Genomic DNA, 22292 nt, shown 5'->3' on the forward strand with positions numbered 1-22292 from the left:
AGCTGGAGCAGATCCAGCTGCTGCAGGAGGGTGAGTAGCAGAGCTTGGCCACAGGGCTGGTGCCTGCAGCCAGCTTAGCCCCATCCCATCCCATCCCATCCCATCCCATCCCATCCCATCCCATCCCATCCCATCCCATCCCATCCCATCCCATCCAACATGCCCATGGATAGGACAGAAGTGGAGCTGGGGCTGAACACCCCGGCAGCCACACCCCATCCCTGGAGCATCCCAGGGCTGTCCCTGCCTGGGATTGCAGGGCTGGCCTGTGTTCTCCGGCCTCTCCCACAGCCCCTCAGCCCTGGCTGCGCTCGCTCTTTGCCAGGTGCCGCCATGGACCCGACACAAGAGCAGGACCCTGCCCGTGGCCGCTTCCGCAGAACAGCGCAGGTACTGCAGCCATCCCCACCTGGGCTGGGCCTGCTGTCACTGCTCAGCCCAGCACCGTGCTTGGAGCACTCCATGGATTCTCCCTCTCTTCCTGCCCTTCTCCTGCAGATGATCTATGAATTCATCATGTGCATTTGGCAGGAAGAGACCACCGGTGTGGGCACTGGGCTCTTGGCAAACTTTCCCCTCTTCAATGGTGAGACCAGTGCTGCCATGCTGGATTTGCTTGTGGAGAAGGGTGTCTCCAATCCAAAGCAAGTAAGCAGCCTCTGGCCAGGAATTGTGTGGTGCCTCAAGCCAGCTCTGCTGGGTTCCTTCAGTCTTTGAGGCCCAGACCAATAGGGTAGGAAGGGCAGCACTTCTCAAGGGAAGCTGGGGAACCTGCTGCTCGGGCAGGTGTCCAAGTCTCCCCGGGCCTTCTGCAGGTGCCAGCTATGGTGAGGTACATCCACAAGTGGCTCACGGCCAATGAGTCTGCTGGGCACAGGCTGGACAAGGCCCTTCTGGAGCTGACCAGGGAATACCCCTGCGATGTGCTGATGACTCTCTTGCGCTGGGCCCCATCGGGAGACAGGTACGGCAGCCCCACCTGCCTTGAGGGTTTAGGGTTCCCTGGCCCGTTACCCTGTAGAGCCTGTCCCTGGTGACTGCCAGACAGGGGGACAGTTCCAGGAGCCTCTGGCTCCTCCGTTTGCCAGTGCTGCCATGTCAGCCCCTGAGCGTGCTGCCACGCTCCCTCCCTGCCCCTCAAGATGCCTGCACCCCCGTGGGCTGGCTGGGTGCTGCCAGCGAGGGCCGGTGGGCAGAGGCAGGGCTGACGGCCAGCGCGGGCCCCTGCAGCAGCCCAGGCCACAGTGCTGTGGCCCAGAACCCCCTGACACAGAGCTCTGACCCCACAGAGCTGCTACGGCCATGTGGGGAGTGATCATGTCCTCCACTGGGACTGCGGAGCCGGTGCTGCAGATACTCCTCAATGTGCTGAACGCCTGGCCAGTGGACAGTGTGTACACCTCCGATGGGGACAGCACAGGAGTCTTTGCCCTGGCTGTGAGTTCCTGCAACTGACCTTGGCTTGCCCCTAGGCCACCTCTCCAGCAGCTAGCTCTCTGTCCTCCCCCCAGCTGCATCTCTCTGCCTCAGGCACTGGGCTGAAACCTGCCTTAGGGGCAAGGTTCAGGGGCACCAGGCTGGGTGACCCCGCAGTGTCTCCCCCGGCCTCTCCCTGGCATGCTCGGGCCCTGCCACACGGATGTCTTAGCACTGAGTGTTGTCTCTGGGTGGTTCATTTTTTGCAGGCAACCGTGACACTGTGGAGGGTCTTCAACCTGACCTGGTGCCCACCTATAGTGTTGGAGTATTTTCCCCGTCTCTTTCTGTGTCTGCTCTTCCAAGTTTACATCAGCGCACTGGATACGCCAGAGGAGGTTGATACCTTCTGGAAGGGGTGCCAGGAGCAACTGGGCCTTGCCACCAACCCCCAAAGGTGCTCCATCCCAGTCCTCCCAGTCTCCCCATCCCTTCCAAGGCAGGAGCCAGGGCTGCCAGCATGACCTGGGCTTTGCTCTGCACACAGGTTTGCAGTGCAGACCCTGAAGGTCCTGCTCTGCCGAGTGCACTGTGAGCGTGTTGTGGTAGCCATGGAAGGCAAGGCTGGCTGGGACACGCTGCTCTGTACTGACACCCACCACTATGCAGTGGGACTCCTGGCCAGGTGAGACCCCCTTCTCCCTGCTGCCCCCGGCACTTGTGCCCAGGGTGCCCCACACAGTTCCCATGGGCATGGGTGAGAGGGCTTTGTCACAAAGAGACGGACGAGCAGACTGGAAAAGGCTGGCACAGGAGGGTGCCCGGGAACAGCCGCCTCCCAAAGCGCCCACGGGGTGCTTGGGAAAAGACCAGAGCTCCGTGGGTCACTCCTGGGAGAGCTTTGCCCTCTCGGCTCAGGGGCAATGATGCCTTTCCCCCCCACCAGGGAGATGCGCTGTGTCTCCATGATCTGGTGTTGCAGCTTCATCTCCTGCCTCTTGGAGCTCCTCAGCCAAGACATTTCAGACTGGCAGCTGCCTGCCATGGCGTTCCTTGTGGAGGTGAGCCCCATGGGCAGCACAGCTGAGCTGCCTCCCACCTCTCTGCCCTCTCACAGCCGCAGCTGCCTGGGACGGTGCCCGTGTCCTGTGCTGCTGCCTTGGCTCAGGCCTGTGCAGTTCTGAGCTCCTGCCAGCTGGGCACCCCGGTCACTGCTTTGTGCCTTTCAGGTCCTGGACCTCCTGGACATCAAAGAATGGGGTGACAGCCTCCTGGAGATCATGGCAAGGCGCCTGCAGAGCACGTCCAGGGAGATGCTTCGCCTGGTGCTCAGAGGCCTCGTGCAGCTCAGCAAGGACCCCTCGATGGTGAGAAGACAGCAGCGGCTGAAGCTGTGCTGGCAGCGTGGGGCTGGGGAAAGCAGCCCCTTGGGCTTGGCTGGGCTTTGGGAGCTGTGGCAGCTGCTCCCAGCTCTCCTGCGTTGCTGTTCAGCTGCCCGAGTGCTTCAGGACAGCCCTTCGGCCCTGGGCTCCACGGCAGCAGCAGCAGCAGCAGCGTGGGCTTCCCCTGCCTTGTCTTCCATGCAGAGCATTAGAATGTACAGCCTGACAGAAAGCCTTGTGGACCTGTTGTGGGATGCAGATGAAGACATCGTTGAGATGACCGTCGCGGTGCTCAGCTTTCTGCTCTCGCACAGACACCTCACAATACCCAGCCCCATCGCCCTGCGGCTGGCTGGCGCGCTCTGGCCACTGCTGGACAACGTAAGGCTCTGTGCCCCCAGCCACGGCCACTGGGTGCTGTCCCCAAGTGTGGCGCCCCGTGGATTTTTGGGCCTGTGCACAGAGGGGTCTGGAGCAGCTGATGTGGAGGGCTTTTGCTTCCTTTCCAACAGGACAACCGCCATGTGCAGCTGCTCTCCATTCGCCTCTTCCAAGAGGTGATGAGGTTGGTAGCGGCCAAGGGTAAAAAGCCCCTCAAGATGCTTGTGAGCAAGAGCCTGCTGCCACTCTTCTTCAACTGCCACGATGAGAACATGCGTGTGGCAGAGGTGAGGACTCCTGGGCGCTGCTGTCCTCCTGGCAGGGGGCTCAGCTGTCTCCCTGCACCCGGGCACCTCATGGGCTCCAGCCTCCTCCTGGCCTTGGCACAGGGAGGCAGCTCCTGTGCCCTGGGCTGCGGTGCCATCTCTGGGTCTCTGCTGCTCTGCAGGCCTCTTGTGAAACGCTGCTTTCAGCGCTAAGCTTCCTGAAGAGGAGAGATCTTAGGCGGCTGCTGATGGCGGATCAGATGTGGAGGTTTGGCGAGTGCTTGGTAAGAACGCTGCTCCCTTCCCTGGGCTGCCCACGCGGGCTCTTCTCCAGGCTCCTCTGGCCCCAGGGCCGGAGCTGATGGAGCCCCGAGCTCCATCAAGCCCGCGCCTTGCCGGGCCCTCTGCCCCGCTCAGGGCTGTGCGGACAGGGCAGGCCGGGGCCAAGGGACAGAGCCCGCGCCAACCCTTCCCTCCGTGCCCTGCCGCTCTCTCCAGCTGGCACAGGACAGGAGCCGAGCGGCCGAGCTGCTGCGCCAGGCGCTGCCGTACCTGCGGAGCCCACAGGAGCCCCTGCGAGAGGCGGCCCTCAGGTTTCTTGGTGAGCCACAAGCCCGGCTCCCTCCCCGCCCCGCCGCAGCTCGGCCCCAGCCCCGCCTGCTGCCCCGGCAGCGCCATCCGGGCCGGGGCTCTGGAGCCCCGCCTGCCCTCGGCGCCGCTGCCGCCCTCTCGCAGCCGTGTCCTTGGGCGTCAGGATGCGGCGAGGGCCGGGCCTGAGCCCTGCAGGGGAAGGCGCTGCTGTGGCCGCAGGGCTGGCAGCGCCGCTGCGGGGCAGCTGTGCGGCTGGGGCCGTGACAGGCTCTGTGTTGGCAGGGATGGCCGGGCGGTTCCTGAGAGAGCAGCAGCGAGAGTTGCAGCTCATGTGCAGGGGTGAGTGAGGCCAGCGGGCTGTCAGCGGGGGCTGGCGCTGGCAGCTGCGTTCCCTGCCCCGGCTGGGAGGGCTCTGCTCCCTGCGCGCACGAGGGGCGGCGTGGGCAGAGCACAGAGACCTTCCAGGGGCCTGCGGGAGGGACATTCGTGGCCAGCGCCTTCCAGCTGATCCTTGCTGTCTCCTGCTTCCTTCAGGCTATGGCAAGAGCTGCCGTGTGGGATGGATGGAGCAGGAGGGTCTCCCCAGGTCCCTGCAGATGCAGGCTCTGACTGTGGCTCTGTTCCTCTCTCTTCCAGCCCTTCAGGACATGACAGATGACACCAGCCCTGCCATCTCATGCCTGGCTCTTCAGACTCTGTACATCAACAGAGTTGTACAGAGCATTCCCTCCTCCCGACTCCAGCAGATGCGAGATGGATTCCGCCGCCTCTGGAAGTCACGGCCTTCCCTGTGTCGCAGGGGCTGGTTGTCCTGTGTGAGCACTGTGGAGAACTGATGCGGGAGGCTGCGTCTGCTGGGGCCACCTGAGCCTGCAGGGAACACATCTGCACTTCAAGGACGTTCTTTCACCCCATTGTAGGATTAGTAAATTGCTGTTGTCATACACAGAGGTCCAGGAGCTTTCTTTTGGTGCCCAGAGTCTTCAGGCCAATGGGGAAGAGGGCAAAAAGGGTTCGTGTGCTCGCCAAGTTGGCCAAGCGTGCGGAGTGGAAGGGAAAGTGGCCAAAAGGCCCTTGGCCTTTGGGGGTTCTGTGGAAGCCTTAAGGCTTCTGACAGAGCGGGCGGGCAGAGGCCGCAGCTGCGGCGGGGATCCCTGAGAGACCGGTCCCTGGAGATGGCCAGCACCCCTCTGCCAGCCTGGAAGCGCCATCTGTGTCCTGCCCGTGTGTTGCTGGCTGGATTGCTGAGGGCTCTGAGGTGCCTCTTGATGCGGCTCCTCTGGAGCTCCTTCAGCAGCCAGGCAGGCCTGGGGGAGGCGTGGAGGGCACGGGACAGTGGGAGGCCATGAAGGGCTGCGGTGCTGCCAAGGCCTGCCCGGAGAAGGCAGTGGGAAGGCGTGAGGGGGATGCGTGTGGCGCTGGGTGGCGGGAGGCTGTGATGGGCCAGGAGGACTTGTGTGGATGGGTTGGTGGGAAGCCCTGAGGAACTGGGTGGCAGAGGCCATAAGCAGCCCCCAGACAGCCACCTTCTTCCTGCCAGCCGGCTGCTCTGGCGCTTCCCCGACGCGTCTCTGGTGCCCGTGGCAGAAGCCCTCGAGGCCTGGCCTCAGCAGGACGGTGGGGACAGCCCCGAGGTGCCCAAGCTGCTTTTGCCAGGGACAAGGAGGGACAAGGACCCCAAGCAGGCCCTGCTGGAGCACGACCACTGGCTGCTGCATGCGAGGAGCAGTGGGAAGTGGCAGCGCTGGCGATCAGCCCGGGTCCCCAGAGCTGTCCAGGCCACTGTGCTGTGTGGCCAAGACTCCCCTGACACTGAGCTCGGGACCCACAGAACTGCTGCCACCATGGCAAGAACGATGTCTCCTGGAGCTGGCCTGTGGAGCTCCAGCTGTCAACGTGGCTCTGGACACCAGAGAAAAATGACCAGAATGTGCACAGGAACAGCAGCACCCAGAAGGCTTGTACCTCCTCAGGAAGACCTGCACACCAGACAAGATGCCAAAAGAGGGGATGCTATCTGCACAATTTTTCGTGGCTTGGCAAAGGGTGTAAGGCAAAGTGGTCACCATGGTTTTCTCTTGACTTGCCAGAATCACAGCAACGCTTGGCAGCTTCAGCTGCAGCCTGTCCCCCTGACTGACCTCAGCGGCTCTGCTCGAGGGCACACTCGCCTTCCAGAGTCGACTGTCCCAAGGCAGCAGCGTTGGTGCCATCGTTAGAGACTCTGATGGGACACGAGCCCTTAGCTGCAGCTGCTGACACTCTCCTCCATTGTTATAGTTTTGACTTGCCAATTTAAATATACTCATTTTTCGGTTGTGAGACACAACCAGGAGCAAAAGAGCAAGGCAGGACTGAAACTTAAAAAGGGTATAAAAACCTTTATTAACTACACAAAGAAAGAGAATGAAAAGCAAATTCATAATAAGATCTCTAGAGCACTCCTTCCTTCCCTCTCCCAACCTTCATAACAACAAAACAAACATACAAAAAACTACTTCAGTCAGTTCCCAGCTTAAATAGTCCTTTTCAGTTCACTTTGGAGAGAGAAGTTTCCTCTTGTCAGGCCATAGGGACTTCACCAAAAGAAGGGAAAAAAAAAGTCCTCTCATCGCTTCACTTTCATGATTTGCATCTGCCCTGGAAAAAACTTGCAAAGTCGTTTCCCAAAGCTGTGCTTATGGGCCATTAAACTCATGGGGTATTTAGTTTTAAGAATTAACTGTTCCAAACCAAACATTTTCTTTATCTCTCTTTCTCTCTGTTCATGCTCTATCTCCAGAAAAAGAGATCCCCTTTTCTCCTCGGGGTGAAGGATTCTCAACACAGATGCATTTTGATTAACAATCGATCAAATGGAACATCTCCAACCTCCCCATGTCTTTCTCCATGGTTTATAGGAATATTCAGTACATCAGTTCATCCCTACAATCTTACAAAAGGATTTTTCAGCCATCTTCACAGCATCTCCTCATTCTCCTTCCATCTAAAGAAACTTAGCTCTTGCTTCACTGACTTTGGAGCATCTCCTTTTTCCCCTCTCATATTCAAAGGAAAGCCGGAGGTCTGCAAAATCTTACCTGAGCACTAAAGAGTTAAAGTTTCACACAGAAGTCACGGCGCTGGGTGTGGGGGCGGCTGAGATGTTAATCAGCTTTTCTGGAGCTTGCTGCAGCCCCGCACTGCCCATGGCCACCCCTGCTTCCAGACAGGGCCCGGCTGCCTCCCCCAGGCCGTGCGGGGGCTGGGCGGGCTCGGCCCCTCCAAAGCTGCTCCGAGCCAGCAGCAGGAGCCGGGCCCCCCCAGAGCCGCGGGCTCGTAGGGGAGGAAGCCGGGCTAAGGTCTCATCAATGAGCCTTTCCTCCCCCCGGCCATCGGGTTCCCTGGTTTGCAAACGGGGCCCAGCGGCCTCCCGAGCTCCCCCCACATGGGAGGGAGCCCGGGCTGGGCCGTTGTTACCTGCTCAGCCACCGGAAATAAATGAGAGTTTTTTCCCGCGTTACGGCCTTCAAAATGTGTGCTCGCCGAGCGAACTAACTTTCTCCAGTTGGTTGTTCAGGCTGTCAATAACCAAACCAGCCTCCAATTGGTCCCATCAACTCCCAGAGGGAGTTCTCACAGAGAGAATTTCTCTCTTGAGTTTCTTCTCCCCAGGTGCAACTAGCATAGAAGTTGATATTAGGGAAGATCCTGCTGCTTTCCACCAGTTTTAGAGGGTCATAAACGCTTTGGGGGATTTCCCGGTTAGTTTATGGGCAGGTGTGACCCCTATTTTGGTGTTGATGCTTTCCGCCAATTTGGGGGGTTCTAAACGCCTTGTGGTGGACTCATTTCCGTGGGTTCTGGTGCCGCCCGCCCACGCTTCCAACTGGTCCGGACTGGTGCTCCCAGTGCCGCGTGGGGCGGGGCCGCGGGGACCCCCCCAGGGCACAGCGCGGCTGCTTTGGGGCTGGCGGCACCGCCCGGCGCTGGGCATGGGGCGTGTCGGGGGAGCTGGGGCCCTACTGGTGCTACTGGTGCTGCTGGGAGCTCACCTGTCTGGGGCCAGCGGGACTCGGGTGAACGTGTGTGCTCCCCCCGGGGACCCCCAGCCCGGTGTCACTCTGCCCCCGAACGGCTGCTCCCAGTATTCCCAATAAAGCTTCCCAGTTTGCCTGGTCCTGTTTATTGGGGGCCAGTGGGGTAGGACTTGGAGGGACCCCGCAGGGGGAGCCATGATTGGGGGGGGTCGCAGAACTGGCCCCAGCATGCATCAGGAATGGGGACCCCCAGGAATGGTCGTGTCCCCCCATTCTCACCCTGCTCTAGGGGGCCTTGGGAAGACCCTGAACCCCAACACGACACCGTGCCAAACCCAAAGGTGCCAGGACCCCAATAAACAAACAGGGGAATTTGGGGTGGGGGTGCATGGGGGGTGCCCAGGCTGGCCCAAGAGCCCAGCGCTGCCCCAACCCGACCTGCCCTGGCTCCATCCCAGCTCCTACCACAGGATGTGATGGTGTTGGGAAAACCGGGGGGTGAAGGGTGGGTGCTGGGCCCAGGGGGAGCAAGAAAAGGGATGGAGGGGGGCTGAGGAAGGAGCAGGAGAAGGACTGGAGAGGAGGCAGGACTAGAAAGGAGGAGGAGTGGGACATCTCTCAGTGCAATTTGGTGGTCCCAGGGCCCTGACCAATTCTTTAGGGGTACCAGCCGCCTCTTTTCCCATGCTCTTCCAGCCCTTTTACACTGCCCCCCACTCAACCACCCCGACCTCATGCTTCTTTTTGAGGCTTCCAGGCCCCTCCTGCTATCTCTGGGAGTCCCATCCCCCTTTCCTTCAATTCAGGCACCTCTTGAAATCTTCTTTCTGGTGGAGTCCCAAAGTATTGCGATTTATAGTGTGCAGTTTTGGAGAAGGACAGCTCTGTCTGGCTTTCCTCTCCCTGTTGTGGCCTCTCAGCTGCCACTAACACGTGGGGTGCTGGGATTTCCCTGCTGGGGTCAAGGATGTTGATTCCCTTCCAGGAGCCCAATGCCCGGCTGGGGCTCCAGGGCAGGGGGTCCTTGAGCAGCTGCCCCAGAACCTCCGCCAGGGTCTCCCAGCGCAGCCGGAGCCGCTCGGCCTGGGGTCCCCAAAGGCCTCAGCGAGCCCCAAGTCCCTGCCAGGAACCCTCAACTCCCTCCAAGCCAGCATCCCCCACAGCCCCTGCAAGTTCCCCCCATGGCACCGGCCGTGGCCGTGTCCCCACATGTCACTGGCCATGTCCCACCATGTCCTCACCCATGGCTGTGTCCCCACCATGTTTCCATCCCTGTCACTGTCCCCCACATCTCCATCCATGCCCGTGTCCCCCCATGTCCCCACGAATGGCCACGTCACCATCCATGTCCATGTGTCCCCATGTCACTCTCCATGTCTGTGTACTACCATGTCTTTCTCCCTACCCAAGTCTCAGTTCAGTGTCTTTATTTTTATCCCAAGATTGGATGTTTTAAAGAGATGAAGAGAAATGAAAAGCAAATCCAGCCCAAAATAAAAGGATTTCTGTGTCCATGTTGGCTGAGAATCCAGCAAGGAAGGAGTGAGGGAAGAATACTTTTGGAGGTGTTTCCACCCCACTGTCTCCAAAATCTTGGTCTTTGCCCCAGTTCATCACCATTTTTCTGTGGAAAACACCCTTGGACAATCAAAAAATCAAAAATCAAAATCAAAATCCTGGAATCTATGAGGATGGAAAAGACCACCAAGACCATTCAGTATTCCTTGAAGCCACCAGAAGATAGGACTGAAAACAGAAGATTTTCTGGGGTTGAACATCAACAAATTCACTCTCCCCAAGGAATTCCCAATGTTGGTTTCCATCCCAATGGACGTTCCTGTCCCTGCATTCATCCAGGGAGACAGGATGATGCAGAGCCCCCCCAGCCAGGTGTCTTCCCAACACGGATCACCAGGGCCCTGCCCAACGGGGGTCACTGGGGATCATCCAACACCGATCCTCCCATGGGGGATGGAGCTGGAGCAGAGCACGAAGCTCTTCCCACACTCGGGGCACTCACAGGGCTTCCCTTAGTGGAGCCTCCGTTGGTGTTGGGTCAAGTCGGAGCTCCTGGAGAAGCTCTTCCCACACTCAGGACACTCGTAGGGCCTCTCCCCAGTGTGGATGCGCCGGTGCCTCATGAGATGGGAGTTGTGCCTGAAGCCCTTCCTGCAGTCGGGGCAGCGGAAGGGCCTCTCCTCTGTGTGAATCCGCTCATGTACAAGGAGATTGGAGCTTCTCTGAAACCTCTTCCCACACTTGGGACACTCGTAGGGCCTCTCCCCGGTGTGGATGCGCTGGTGGTATCTCAGGTTGGAGATGTGTCCAAAGCTCTTCCTACATTCCAAGCAGGTGTAGGGCCGTTCTCCTGTGTGGATCACCTGGTGCTGCATTAGACCAGAGATGTCTCTGAAGCTCTTCCCACATTTCCCACACTCGTAGGGCTTTTCCCCAGTGTGGATCATCTGGTGTCGAATCAGATGAGAGCTGTAGCTGAAACCCTTCCCACATTCCAAGCACTTGTGGGGCTTCTGCCTTCCAGGAGACTTCTCCACCAGCTCTGAGCTCTGCCTGGATCTCCGGCCGCCTTCCCGGCTCAGGGAAGGTCTTTCCTCCTCACAGCTCACTGGGCTGGGTTTGCAGCCCCTCCTCCAGAGGGATCGCCGGGAATTTTCCTCCTCCGCCATCTGCCCACCCCATGGGAATGAAGAATCCTGGTTTGGGGAAAAAACAAGAGGGGACTGCCTTGAGCTAGAGGTTCTTCCAACCGATGTGCAGCAGAGGAAGACACTGGGCATCCTGTGTTTGTAAGGACCTCCCAAACACCCAGACTGATGACAAAAATCCTCCAAATATCAAGACACAGATCAAAAACTCCCCAAAAAGCAAGATTCAGCCAAAACCCCCTGCAAAATATAAAGATTCAGCAAAAAAACAAACACCACGTCTTAGCCCAATAAAGCTCAGAAACAACAAGGTTCACCCCTCTGAAAATGGTGGATCCCCCTCTCCAGTCACCTGCTGAATGTGGAGGGGGGGGCCAACACGCTGGGACTGGAGGGACGCTGTAGGTTTGGAATCTTGTGCTGCTTCCCATTTCTGATCCTCCTGTGTCTCTGCTTTTCCTCACATTCCTCTTCCTCCTACTATTCCTCCTTCTCCTCCACAATCCCACCTTCTCCTCCGATATGCATCGTGTGATCATTTTGTTCTTCAACCCTGCTTCTCCTTCCCTTCTCCTGCTGCCCCCAGGCCCAGCACCCACTGCCGGCTCCCTCTTCCCCCCAAACCCACAGCATCCCAGCGCAGGGGCAGCGATGGAGCTGGGGCAGCTCGGGCTGGGGCAGCGCTGGGCTCTCGGCCGCTCCCGCCCGCACTCGCTCCCCACTGCAGCCGCTGCCGCCACCACAGCGCGGGGGGGCCCGGCCTTGGCGCTCCCCCCTCCCACCTCCCCAAATTCCCATCCAGGGGGGCGCTGGGGCCAGGAGACAGACGAGTGACAGATCAGGGGGGCTGGGAAGAGTCGGCAGCCAGAGAGCACTGAAAATCTCAGCAGGGACTACAGTGGCATCTTCGGGGACTAAACATGGCAGGGCACCCATGGAGGGTAGGAAGGGAAAGCCAGGAAGGGCGACCAGCAAAAGGGATGATGATCCCAAAATATCCCTGAAGGGTCCCAGGGGAGCATCTTGAGGGAGTCTGCACATTCTCCCAGAGGTAGTCAAGGACATGGACACCCACAGGGGCATTAAGGGAAGTCCAGAAGAGATTTAGACAACAGGGGATGGATGCTGTTGGTGTGCTGGGAAGGGCTTGGGTGAAGGGCAGTGGGCAGGAATATGGTTCAGGGAAGATGCAGCAGGAGCAATCTATGTGGGAAAAAAATGAAGGATGGAAAAGAGGAGGAAGAGAAAAATAGTGAGGATGGGGATGTTTTCCAGCAGGCTCTTATCCTCAGAATTTCCCAGCTGATGCATATCCTTTGTATCCCCGGTTGCCAGGACAGGCACACAAGGAGGTCAGGATTGCAGGGGGTTTCTCTGTGCTGGGCAGCGGCAGGAGCGGGCGCAGAGGGGCGGCACCGGGAGCACGGGCTGGGGGCCTGTGGGGAGCTGCGGGGCCGGGCCGGGGCTGTGGGGCAGCCGGGGCTCAGCGCCGGGCGCTGCCTGAGCCCAGCACCCCCCGGCAATTGCAGGCCCGGCAGTGGCCCCCGGCCCCCAGGAGGCTGCGGGACGCCCCGGCCGCTGCCCGGCCCCGTGGAGCTGCCGGCCCTGCCCGCCGGGGGGGCCGCGTTTGGACACTGCGGCAGGACAGGCACCGGCTCTGGGATACGGGCTGGCCACGGCAGCCACAGCACAAGGAGCAGCACGACAAAGGAACAGCTGGGAAATGGCGATTGGACGGGCAAACATCGAGATCAGCTTTTAATCATTTCCCTTGGGTCAGTGCAGAAAGGAATGATTTAGCAGAAAGCTCAGCAGCTGTCAGAGGATGAGCACCCCCAGGCACTGAGGGGGCTGCAGGAGGGGCAGAAGAAGCCCCTGGAGCACTTGGTCACAAAGGCACAGCAGGGGAATGCAAGAAGGGATGAGGAAAAGGCCAAGGGGAAGGCAAAGGCCATGGCAGAGTTTCTACAGCCCCTGAGGGATGAACCCCAGGGCCCAAGGGGGCCCCAGCACCCAGGGGCTCTCACATCCTTACACCATCTTCAACCAGGTGCCCTCCTCACACTGACACCATTCAGTCCTTGATGGCAAAGATGCTTTCTGGGGATGCCCACTGACACAGGATGGTAAACTGGATTTTGCCTTTGAGTGGGAACAAGAGGTAGAAGGGAAAATGGAAAAGACATGGACGGTCCTTCTGCAGGGATGCACGGAAGCACCAGCCTTATTGGGGCAAGCCTTGCAGAAAATATCACAGGAATTTACCCCACCCCCAGGGATTGGGTTAATGCAGGATGTGGATTACTTGCTGCAATCAGGAGGACAAGAAGTGGCAGAAGAAGCCTCTGTGAAATGGCTGAATGTTCAGGCTAAAAAGCATCTTTGAGTATTTGAAATATAAGAGCAAATGGTGGAGAAAATAGTTAGACATATTTTGTCTGAAGGTTTGTGGTGTATTGACCCAGAGAGGGTCTGGAGAATCTCAGAAGTAATCCAGGACTGAAAAGGAGGTGTAAGAATTGTGAGCATTAATAGGAAATTGCAGGACCTGAATTGAGAATTCTCTGTTCTACCCATAACATTGTATCACTTTCTGAACCCCAATAGCCTCAATGTTGTGGTATGGACAGAAGAAAAGCAACAAATAAAATGAAAATGAAATGTAACAAAATGATTGGTGCCACAGCTATGGCTCTTCCATATTCAGAAAAAAAATTGAATCCTAGTTGTGTTATAAGTACATATTATATTATTGACTTTTTGCAAATATTACAATGGATGCTATATGTTGGAAAACTTTTCTGTATGAACACAGTTTATTTTAGCTCTGCGATTAACAGAACTTAGAAATAGTAGTGGAAAATATATTTTTTTGAAGTACAACATTTTGTTGTAAAAAGCTTTTGTTCATATAAATAACTCAGAGAATGGTAAAAAAGATAATCAGGAAATTCTTCACATTCTTGGATTATGGGACACCAGAACTCCAGGGAAGGCAAAAATAGTGATTTACAGGTTGGGGAGAATGATTCTGAATAATGCATGAAGGTCTATGAATATGCAACATGTTGCTGCATTTAGGAAGTGTTTTCTGAGTCAGTGTGTGCCCTTGGCTGAAGGCCAAGCATCCGGCCATTATAACCTTTGGCCAGAGCCAGGGCAGATATTCAATTATCTCCCTTGGAATTGATCTTTGCAATTCCTTACCCTGGGAATTCTCCACCTAGTGCGGGCTGGAGATAAGGGATGTATATTTCAAGCAGTCTGTGGCCAGAATCCTGTCTCTTGTGAAATCTCTGCCACAGGAAGCTGGGCTGGCACAGAGCCTGCCTTGGCACTTTGCTGTTCACAGCATCCACCCAGGACTCTGCCTCTCAATTACACTCACACACTGGGCTGCCTGCGATTCCACTGTTGGAAAGTATACCAAATTTAAATTTTTTTCACATTTCATTTTACTAGTCAGGCTCGGTTTGCCTTTCTCTCAGGAAAGAAATTTTAAAAGGTTTTTTTTAAGGGATGTTGCACCACTCAACAGAGATGAGTTTAACATCTCAACTGACTGGGAATAGCCCAAAAGATTCCCACAAAGATAACAACATTCAACAAAACATCAAGGAAATATCAGCAAACATCAAGGAATACCCACCCCAGACACTGCCCCTGGCCCAGATGGAGACACCTGGTCTGGAAAAGGCTGAGAAGGAAATCCAGGAATGCGGATCTAATTAACATCAGAAGAGGAGAAATCTGAGTGCAATAGGAAACCAAACACTAAAAACTACACAACCTGGAAGCAATAAACACTAAACCAATGGATTTCAATGGGTTCAGACTGTAAAATTTCAGGAAAAATCTAATAAAATTTACATCTCATGGAATGATTTTCTCTGCACACCCGGGCTATGTGTGGATGAAATTATTTCTGTTGCACATCCTGACCAGAATCAAGCAATGCCTTAACTCTCTAACACTAAAGATATTGCTGAAGAGTTTTTTATTGTCCCTGCAGTTTCAGTGACAAGATTACACCATGAGAAAAATTTTTCACATTAATCCTACTTTTATATTGTCAGTTAGGTTTGGGCCAGGGGTGTGACAAGCAATTTTTACTCCTAGGAGAAGAGGCAGAAAAGACTTGATTGCATTGGAATATTTTTCTATATATTTGTGGTGGCTCTTAATGACGGCAGAATTTCAGAATGGATCTTTAGAAGCTCACCTTTAAGTTGCATTTTGCAAACCTAGAAGAGCACAAATGGTGAGGCTTTAACGCATAAACTGTTAATAAAAAATCGTTAAAAAAAATAATAAAGAAAAATAAAGCAGGTTGTGAGGGTGGACGTGAGAATCACCTAAAGGCTGCTCTGGAAGAAAATCCTAGTTCCAGGCAGCCAGGAGAGGAGTTTTAGAAATGCAAATTAACATTGCTCTGGAGAAGTGTGGACAATGCCCAAGGGCCTTCTTGCCAGGGGGAGGAATTTCCCTGAGTCCATCTGCCCCTCACCCCCAGCTCTGCCTGCTTGCACAGATGGAATTTGCACAACTAAAGGCAGAGCCCATAGTGAGGATATCTGACTGCAACACAAATTGGTTAAGCTGCAAAGGGAAACAGCAAACGGAGAATATTGAGCAAATTTCATGAAAAAAAGTGTGGGGGGGATCATCCCTCTCCCCAAAGCAATGAGGTGTTTTTGCTAGTCCAGAGAAATCACTTGAGAATCCAAACATTTTATCATTTCATAAGATAAAAGTGTTCAATTGATGCAGACCTGGCTGGAGGGAGCACCCCAAAAAGGGAAAATGATGAACGGCCACCAGAACAAATGCTACAACACCATGGACCAGCCCCTGGGATCCCTAACGAATTCATATCAGGACACAGAAAACCCATTCATAATTTGAGTGGCATAATTAGGTTAAAAAGTATCCTTGAAATAATAACCAAGGAGACAGCTCCAGCTCCTGACCTTCCTGCTGACCAAGCCGCTGAAATGAGGAACGAGACATTTCACCATGGGATGGGATCAGATTATCTACTTACAGAAGAAGGAGGAGTTTGTGGAAAATTAAGTGACACAAACGGCTGTTTGCAAACACATGATAACCGAAAAGTGGTGAAACAGATAACAAAGGAAATAAGAAAATATCTCGTATTCCGGAGAAAGGATGGGAATGGGACAAATTTTCGTGTTTCTCTGTCTGACCACGGCTTAAACGAATGCTGCTGCTCCTCTGACGTGCTGCAGCAACTCTCAGCTTTTTACCATGCACGACACCTTGCACCAAAGAGGATGCAGGAAAAGAGATTGAGTCAATGGAAATTAAAAGTTAGTAAAGGCAATTCTTGAGAATATGAGAAAAGGAAGGATTGAAAGCAGTAAGATTAATATCGTAGTAGGGGTGAATATTAAGAGGGACATGCAGTAGGTGGATCGGGAAGTCTGAACCTTCCAAGTATCTCAGCCAGAGGGGAATGGGAGAGGGAGACGCAGACGGGAAAACGAGGATAAAAAGGAGGCTGCGTTTTAGAGACCGCATGGCAAATGCCGCATGGCCTCTCTCTTTGTTCATCAATAAAGTCACTTTTACAGGACTCCTCTGTCTCCTGCGGGCACACAAACCTCTGGCCACGGGAATTTTCCCGCACAGCCCCGGGCACAGGGCAGACACCTCTGTGCCACCCACAGCAACCGGGACGAGCCAGCGCTGCTCCGGCACCGGCTCCTGCCGAGGCCCCAGCGGGAAGGAGACCGCGGGCAGCCGCTCCCGCAGCGCCCTCAGCCCAGCGCCAACACGGGCCGGCACCGGCACAACCAACCCGCCAGAGCCCCCTGCCGCCCCCTCGGCCCGCAGCGAGCCCCGAGCCCCCGCACAACCGAGCGCGGCTCCCACCTGCGCTGGGGCCGCCTCCGAGCTCCGCCGCCGCCTGTGGCTGAGGAATTCGATGGGATGTGTTGCCTTAACCTTTCTGACCACTCCCAGCCCATCTATGCCAGCATTCAAGCCCTGAAAGAAGGTGTGAATAAACTTCGTGTAGATAATGGGTACGACTGGCTGAACTGGCTCTTAGGGCACTGCGGACTCACTGGCTGGATCAGGAATTTAGTTAAAATAGATTTGTATGTATTAGGCATCATATTATGCATTGAAGTAGTTATTCCTTGTATTTTACAGTGTGTTAAGAATTTAATAGACAAATCGCTTAAGAGTGTATTTTTAGTTAAAAGAAACGGGGGAGGTGTGGATATGGGTAATGCAAATGAGACTGATAGTACTGCAGATTGAATCAGCAAATGCAGCCTGACAACGAGGATGCCTGGCAAGAGCAAACAGAGATCTGACTGCAAGAGGACTGGATCAAGTCTGGGTTATGGGAAATAAGATTTTACTGAGTCCAAATGTAAAGTTTGTCTATGTAAGGTTTGTCTATGTGATTGCAGGAAAATATTACCAGCCTTCCTTTAAATGGTATATAAGCACATGTAGTGCTCAGTAAAAACTGGATTTTGATCACCATTCAGTGTCCCCATCTCTCTCTCATCGTCGATAGTTCAAGTACTCCCAGTGGGGTCCTGGAAAGAGAATGGTGGCACATCTACTGCCTGCTACCCCCTCTAGGCAATATTCAACTGTTTCGTTCACAGACTCATCTTCCAGCACTCTCAGTGGGCTCAGCAGAGCCACTTCCCACTGGTGGGGGCAAAGAGCACCCTCTGTGCCTTTGTGGTGGGAGCAGACAGTGTTGTCTCAAAGGAAAGGTCAGAGAGAGACCAAGCTGGACCTCTGCCTCCTGCCCCTCACCCCACAAGGGAAGAAGGGCACAAAACTGAGCACCTTTTTATTTTTTTTTCTGTCCTGTCATTTCCAGGAGCTTGACTAGTGTGAAGGAGAGGATTAGAAGGATTTCTTGAGGATCACTGCCAGTGCACAGCACACATGGCATCCCTCACCCCTTACATCATCATGGCATGGAGGGGTAGGAACCAACAACAGCCCTACCCCACTGCTCCAGAAGCCAAAATCCCCATGCAAGCATTTAGTTATGGCCTTCTTAGAGAACCACATTCCCACCCAAATCTTCCCCTCTGCAGCAGCTCATTCCCACAGGAACTGGCAGAGCAGATGCGCTTTGGACATTGGCTGGCTTCCATTGCACTCCTTGCCCTGGAGCTGGCACGGCAGGAGAAGGGCTCTGGTGAACCTTCTCCTCCTCCCATGTAGGCTCTAACCCAGCTGCCACAACTTCAAGTTCTCAGAGCACTTCTGGGCTCTGAGCAGCGGCCACGGGAGGAGGAGATGCAACTCCAAAGGCAGCAGTTCCCAGACCCAGCTCCTGCCATCCCAGTGGGGCTGTTCAGAAGTTCAGGAGAGGAAGGGAAGGGCAAGTGCAGGTGGCAGTAGCTCATTTCCGACTGAAAGAGAGAAAGGTAATTTATTCACTTTGAAATCATGGCATTCAGGCTCTGATCCTAAACTGAAAGAGAAGTAGCGCCTGCTCGTGTTAAATTTGGGTGAAGAACAACTGTTACACTTGATATGGTAAGCAGTTCAATTATCTGAGGGAAAATGTAAAGCAAAAATTAGCATTCACAGAGAGACAGAAAACAGCAGGAGTTGGCAAAAGGGAGGAGGACAAGAAAGCACACCCCAAGTCAGTGTTTCACCCAAATCCAGGATTTTCTGTTTGTAAGGAGTGGGGTCCCCCCAGGTCCCCCCCCCGTCCCGCCCTCCAATAAACGGCAGCGGTGTGAACTGGGAAGCTTTACTGGGAACACTGGAGCAGCTGTGCTTGGGCAGAATGACAGCGGGGCTGGGTGTGGGACACACGACTCCTCTAAAATCAGTGTGGGGATGTGTTGGAGTCAGTAAGTCAAGAGTTTCTCTGAATCCTCCAGAGAGAAATCAGAGTGCAGGGATTGAATTAAAGTCTTTAAATGGATTGAAATATGTTAAGCCTCTCACACATAAAGCAGAGGTGAAGGTTTAGGTTGTAGCACGAGGGAGCAATAAGTAAGTAAATGGAAAAAGTTTTAAGTGCTTTTAGTGAGTAAAAGGTCTTAGACGCCAGAGAAGTAGTACATGTTCTAGTGAAGGTTGAAAGACATGCTAGTGTTTCCTTCGGGGCTCCAAGAACCTGGCTTCAGACATAATAGAGTTAGAGTTAAGAATATTGCTTACATTTTTCAGTTAGAACAAGACAGGCCATGTACATAGTTTATATGTAGCACCGCACCACTCTGTGGATCCCAATGGAATTCTGCTCTCTGATGGAGAGCATCTACAGACCCCTTGGAGATGGATCCCAGTAGTGTCCTGTGGATGCTCTACATCTCTGTCTTCTTGGTGCTCAGGGTTCCCCACAAACACGGAGTTCAGGGGGTCCATACACACTGGGGGCAGGTGGGAAGGCCCAGGTTCCTCCCCTGGCAGGGACAAGTCTGACACAGGCTCTGGCAGCAGCCTCTGGCTCTGCTGCATCCCTTTGCATCAGGAGCAGTGCTCTGCTGCAAGGCCTCAGCAGTGAGTCTGGGCAGCGCTTTGGGGCTCTTGGATGGATTCTGGCACCTCCTCAGCTGCCCCTCACGGCAATGTGCCGTGGATGTGGCCTTCCCGGGCTGGGGATTTTCCAGCGGAGCCAGTTTGTGTGAGGGAGGATGGGTGTTCAGTGCCTGTGGGCAGAGGTTCCCCCACAGCCCCAGAACTCTCCTCCTCCCTGGCTGGCTGTGGGCAGTGTGTGCAAACGTGGCCTCAGCAGATGAGCCTGTGGGCTACGGCCTCCCCCAGCCCCAGCCTGGCCCAAGCTGATTTTCAGGACAGCTGCTGGCTTTGCCTTGCTTTGGATACATTCTCCTGCCTCAGTCTCGTGTCCTTGTCCCTAGACCAGAGGCAATTGATCAATGGTGTCACCTTGATGGTACCTCAGGTGCTGTTAGGCCGCTCAAGTCCCAGGCCAAAGCTGCAGTCAGGTGAAGGAGGGCTGGGCTGGGCTGGGCTGGGGTGGTCTCAGCCTCTTTATTCAGTAGAGGATTTCTGAGGTCCTTCCCAACCCAAACTATGCTTTGACTCTAGAAGATGTTGGATATGTATTTTAACTTGATAACACTAATAGAAATCATTATTATCATCATAATTTATTTTTATTATAACTATTTACTACAACTTCTATTATTTAATACTACATCTATTACTTCCTCCTCCTCCTCCTCCTCTCTTTCTTCTTCTTCCCATTCCTCCTCTTTTTCTTCTTTTTCTTCTGTCTATACTTATAATGATTATTACATTTACTTCTACCACTATTTCTTCTTCAACTTAGGATTTTTATTATTCTTCTTCCTATTATAATTCTTACTATAACTATTTCTTCTTATGGGCTTCTTCTATTTCTTCTTCTATTTCTACATCTATTTCTTATTCTTATATTTTTATAGTCTTGTTCTTACTCTTACAGTCTTATTACTTTTGGGTTTTTCTCCTTATTCTTAATTCCTATTCTTTTTCCTATTCCTATTCTAAATCTTATTATTATTCTTTTTCTTTCAGTTTCTTTTTTTCTTGTTCTCACTCCTTTTCCAGCCCTCCTGCTGGGGCAGTGGAGCCAGGCAGGGGCAGCGGCAGAGGCGGCGCAGCGCCCGCAGTGCCCGCCGCAGCCGGGATCGATGGTTATTGATGGGTGCAGGCGCTTCCACACGGGCAGGGCAGGCACAGCACGGGCCTGGGGAGCTCGGCTCAGCTGCTCCCGGCTCAACCCAGGCCTGGCGAGGGGCAGCCCCGGGGAACCCGCCTGCTGACAGACCTGCCCATCTGCGCTCTCTCTCTTCTTAGTCCTCACAGAACTCGAGGACTGTGAGGTTTTGAACCTCCAGGTGCTCTCAGGCACCCAACTGTCGGGTTATTTTCTTTCATGTGCCAAGCAGCTAATCGTTACTATCAAGTTGTTTCTTGCAGAAGCACATCAGTCTCAAAGGCAAAAACAAAGCAAAGCAATGGCAAAAAGCACATGGCATTAAAAGCAATGGCAAAAGCAATGGCATAAAGCAAGTGGCAATGGCAAAATGCAAGTGGCAAAATGCAATGGCATAAAGCCATGGCACAGAGCACCAGCTCTCCCTAAAGCATGTTCTTTTATAGAGACTTTCCAGCTAGCTAAGACACAAACTCAGACCACTGCTTCTTAACCTATTAGAATTCTAGTCTCTTAGCACGCCAGGCTACATATAAACTATGTACATGACCTATCTTGTTCTAACTGAAAAATGTAAGCAATATTCTGAACTCTAACTCTATTATGTCTGAAGTGAGGTTCTTGGAGCCTCGAGGGAAACACTAGCATGTCTTTCAACCTTCACTAGAACATGTACTACTTCTCTGGCGTCTAAGACCTTTTACTCACTAAAAGCACTTAAAACTTATTCCATTTACTTATTGCTCCCTCGTGCTACAACCTAAACCTTCACCTCTGCTTTATGTGTGAGAGGCTTAACATATTTCAATCCATCTCAAGACTTTAATTCGATCCCTGCACTCTGATCTCTCTCTGAAGGATTCAGAGAAACTCTTGACTTACTCACTCCAACACATCCCCACACTGATTTTAGAGGAGTCGTGTGTCCCACACCCAGCCCCGCTGTCATTCTGCCCAAGCACAGCTGCTCCAGTGTTCCCAATAAAGCTTCCCAGTTCACCCAGGTCCCGTTTATTGGGGGACGGGACTGGGGAGGGACCTGGGGGGACCCCACTCTTACAAACAGAAAATCCTGGATTTGGGTGAAACACTCGCTTGGGGTTTGCTTTCTTTTCCTCTTCCTTTTTTGCCAACTCCTGCTGTTTTCTGTCTCTTTGTGAATGCTAATCTTTGCTGTACATTTTCCCTCAGATAATTTAACTGCTTACCATATCAAATGTAACAGTTGTTCTTCACCCAAATTAAACACGAACAGGTGCTACTTCTCTTTCAGGTTAAAATCAGAGCTTGAATGCAGGGATTTCAAAGTGAATAAATTACCTTTCCCTCTTTCAGTCTGAAATGAGCTACTGCCACCTGCACTTGCCCTTCCCTTCCTCTCCTGAACCACCGAACAGCCCCACTGGGATGGCAGGAGCTGGGCCTGGGAACTGCTGCCTTTGGAGTTGCATCTCCTCCTCCCGTGGCCGCTGCTCAGAGCCCAGAAGTGCTCTGAGAACTTGAAGTTGTGGCAGCTGGGTTAGAGCCTACATGGGAGGAGGAGAAGGTTCACCAGAGCCCTTCTCCTGCCGTGCCAGCTCCAGGGCAAGGACTGCAATGGAAGTCAGCCAATGTCCAAAGCCCATCTAATCTGCCAGTTCCTGTGGGAATGAGCTGCTGCAGAGGGGAAGATTTGGGTGGGAATGTGGTTCTCTAAGAAGGCCATAACTAAATGCTTGCATGGGGGTTTTGGCTTCTGGAGCAGTGGGGTAGGGCTGTGGTTGGTTCCTACCCCTCCATGCCATGATGATGTAAGGGGTGAGGGATGCCATGTGTGCTGTGCCCTGGCAGTGATCCTCAAGAAATCCTTCTAATCCTCTCCTTCGAGCTAGTCAAGCTCCTGGAAA

At 54.0% G+C, this 22292-nt stretch overlaps 1 protein-coding gene across 1 annotated transcript in view; it reads right to left on the reverse strand.

Moving 5' to 3' along the window:
* Positions 1 to 10085: 10085 nt before the first annotated feature.
* Positions 10086 to 22292, reverse strand: part of LOC148217977 (uncharacterized) — a 74991-nt gene continuing 62784 nt past the window's right edge. The window contains exons 6-7 of the mRNA XM_088158023.1: positions 17435 to 17443; positions 10086 to 10590 (exon numbers count right to left, since the gene is read on the reverse strand). Of these exons, the coding sequence (XP_088014149.1) occupies positions 10086 to 10590; positions 17435 to 17443 (514 nt within the window). The remainder of the gene's footprint in view (positions 10591 to 17434; positions 17444 to 22292) is intronic.

Source organism: Sturnus vulgaris, unplaced genomic scaffold (assembly GCF_052056855.1).
Source record: "Sturnus vulgaris isolate bStuVul1 unplaced genomic scaffold, bStuVul1.hap1 Scaffold_195, whole genome shotgun sequence".
NCBI classification, from domain to species: Eukaryota; Metazoa; Chordata; class Aves; order Passeriformes; family Sturnidae; genus Sturnus; species Sturnus vulgaris.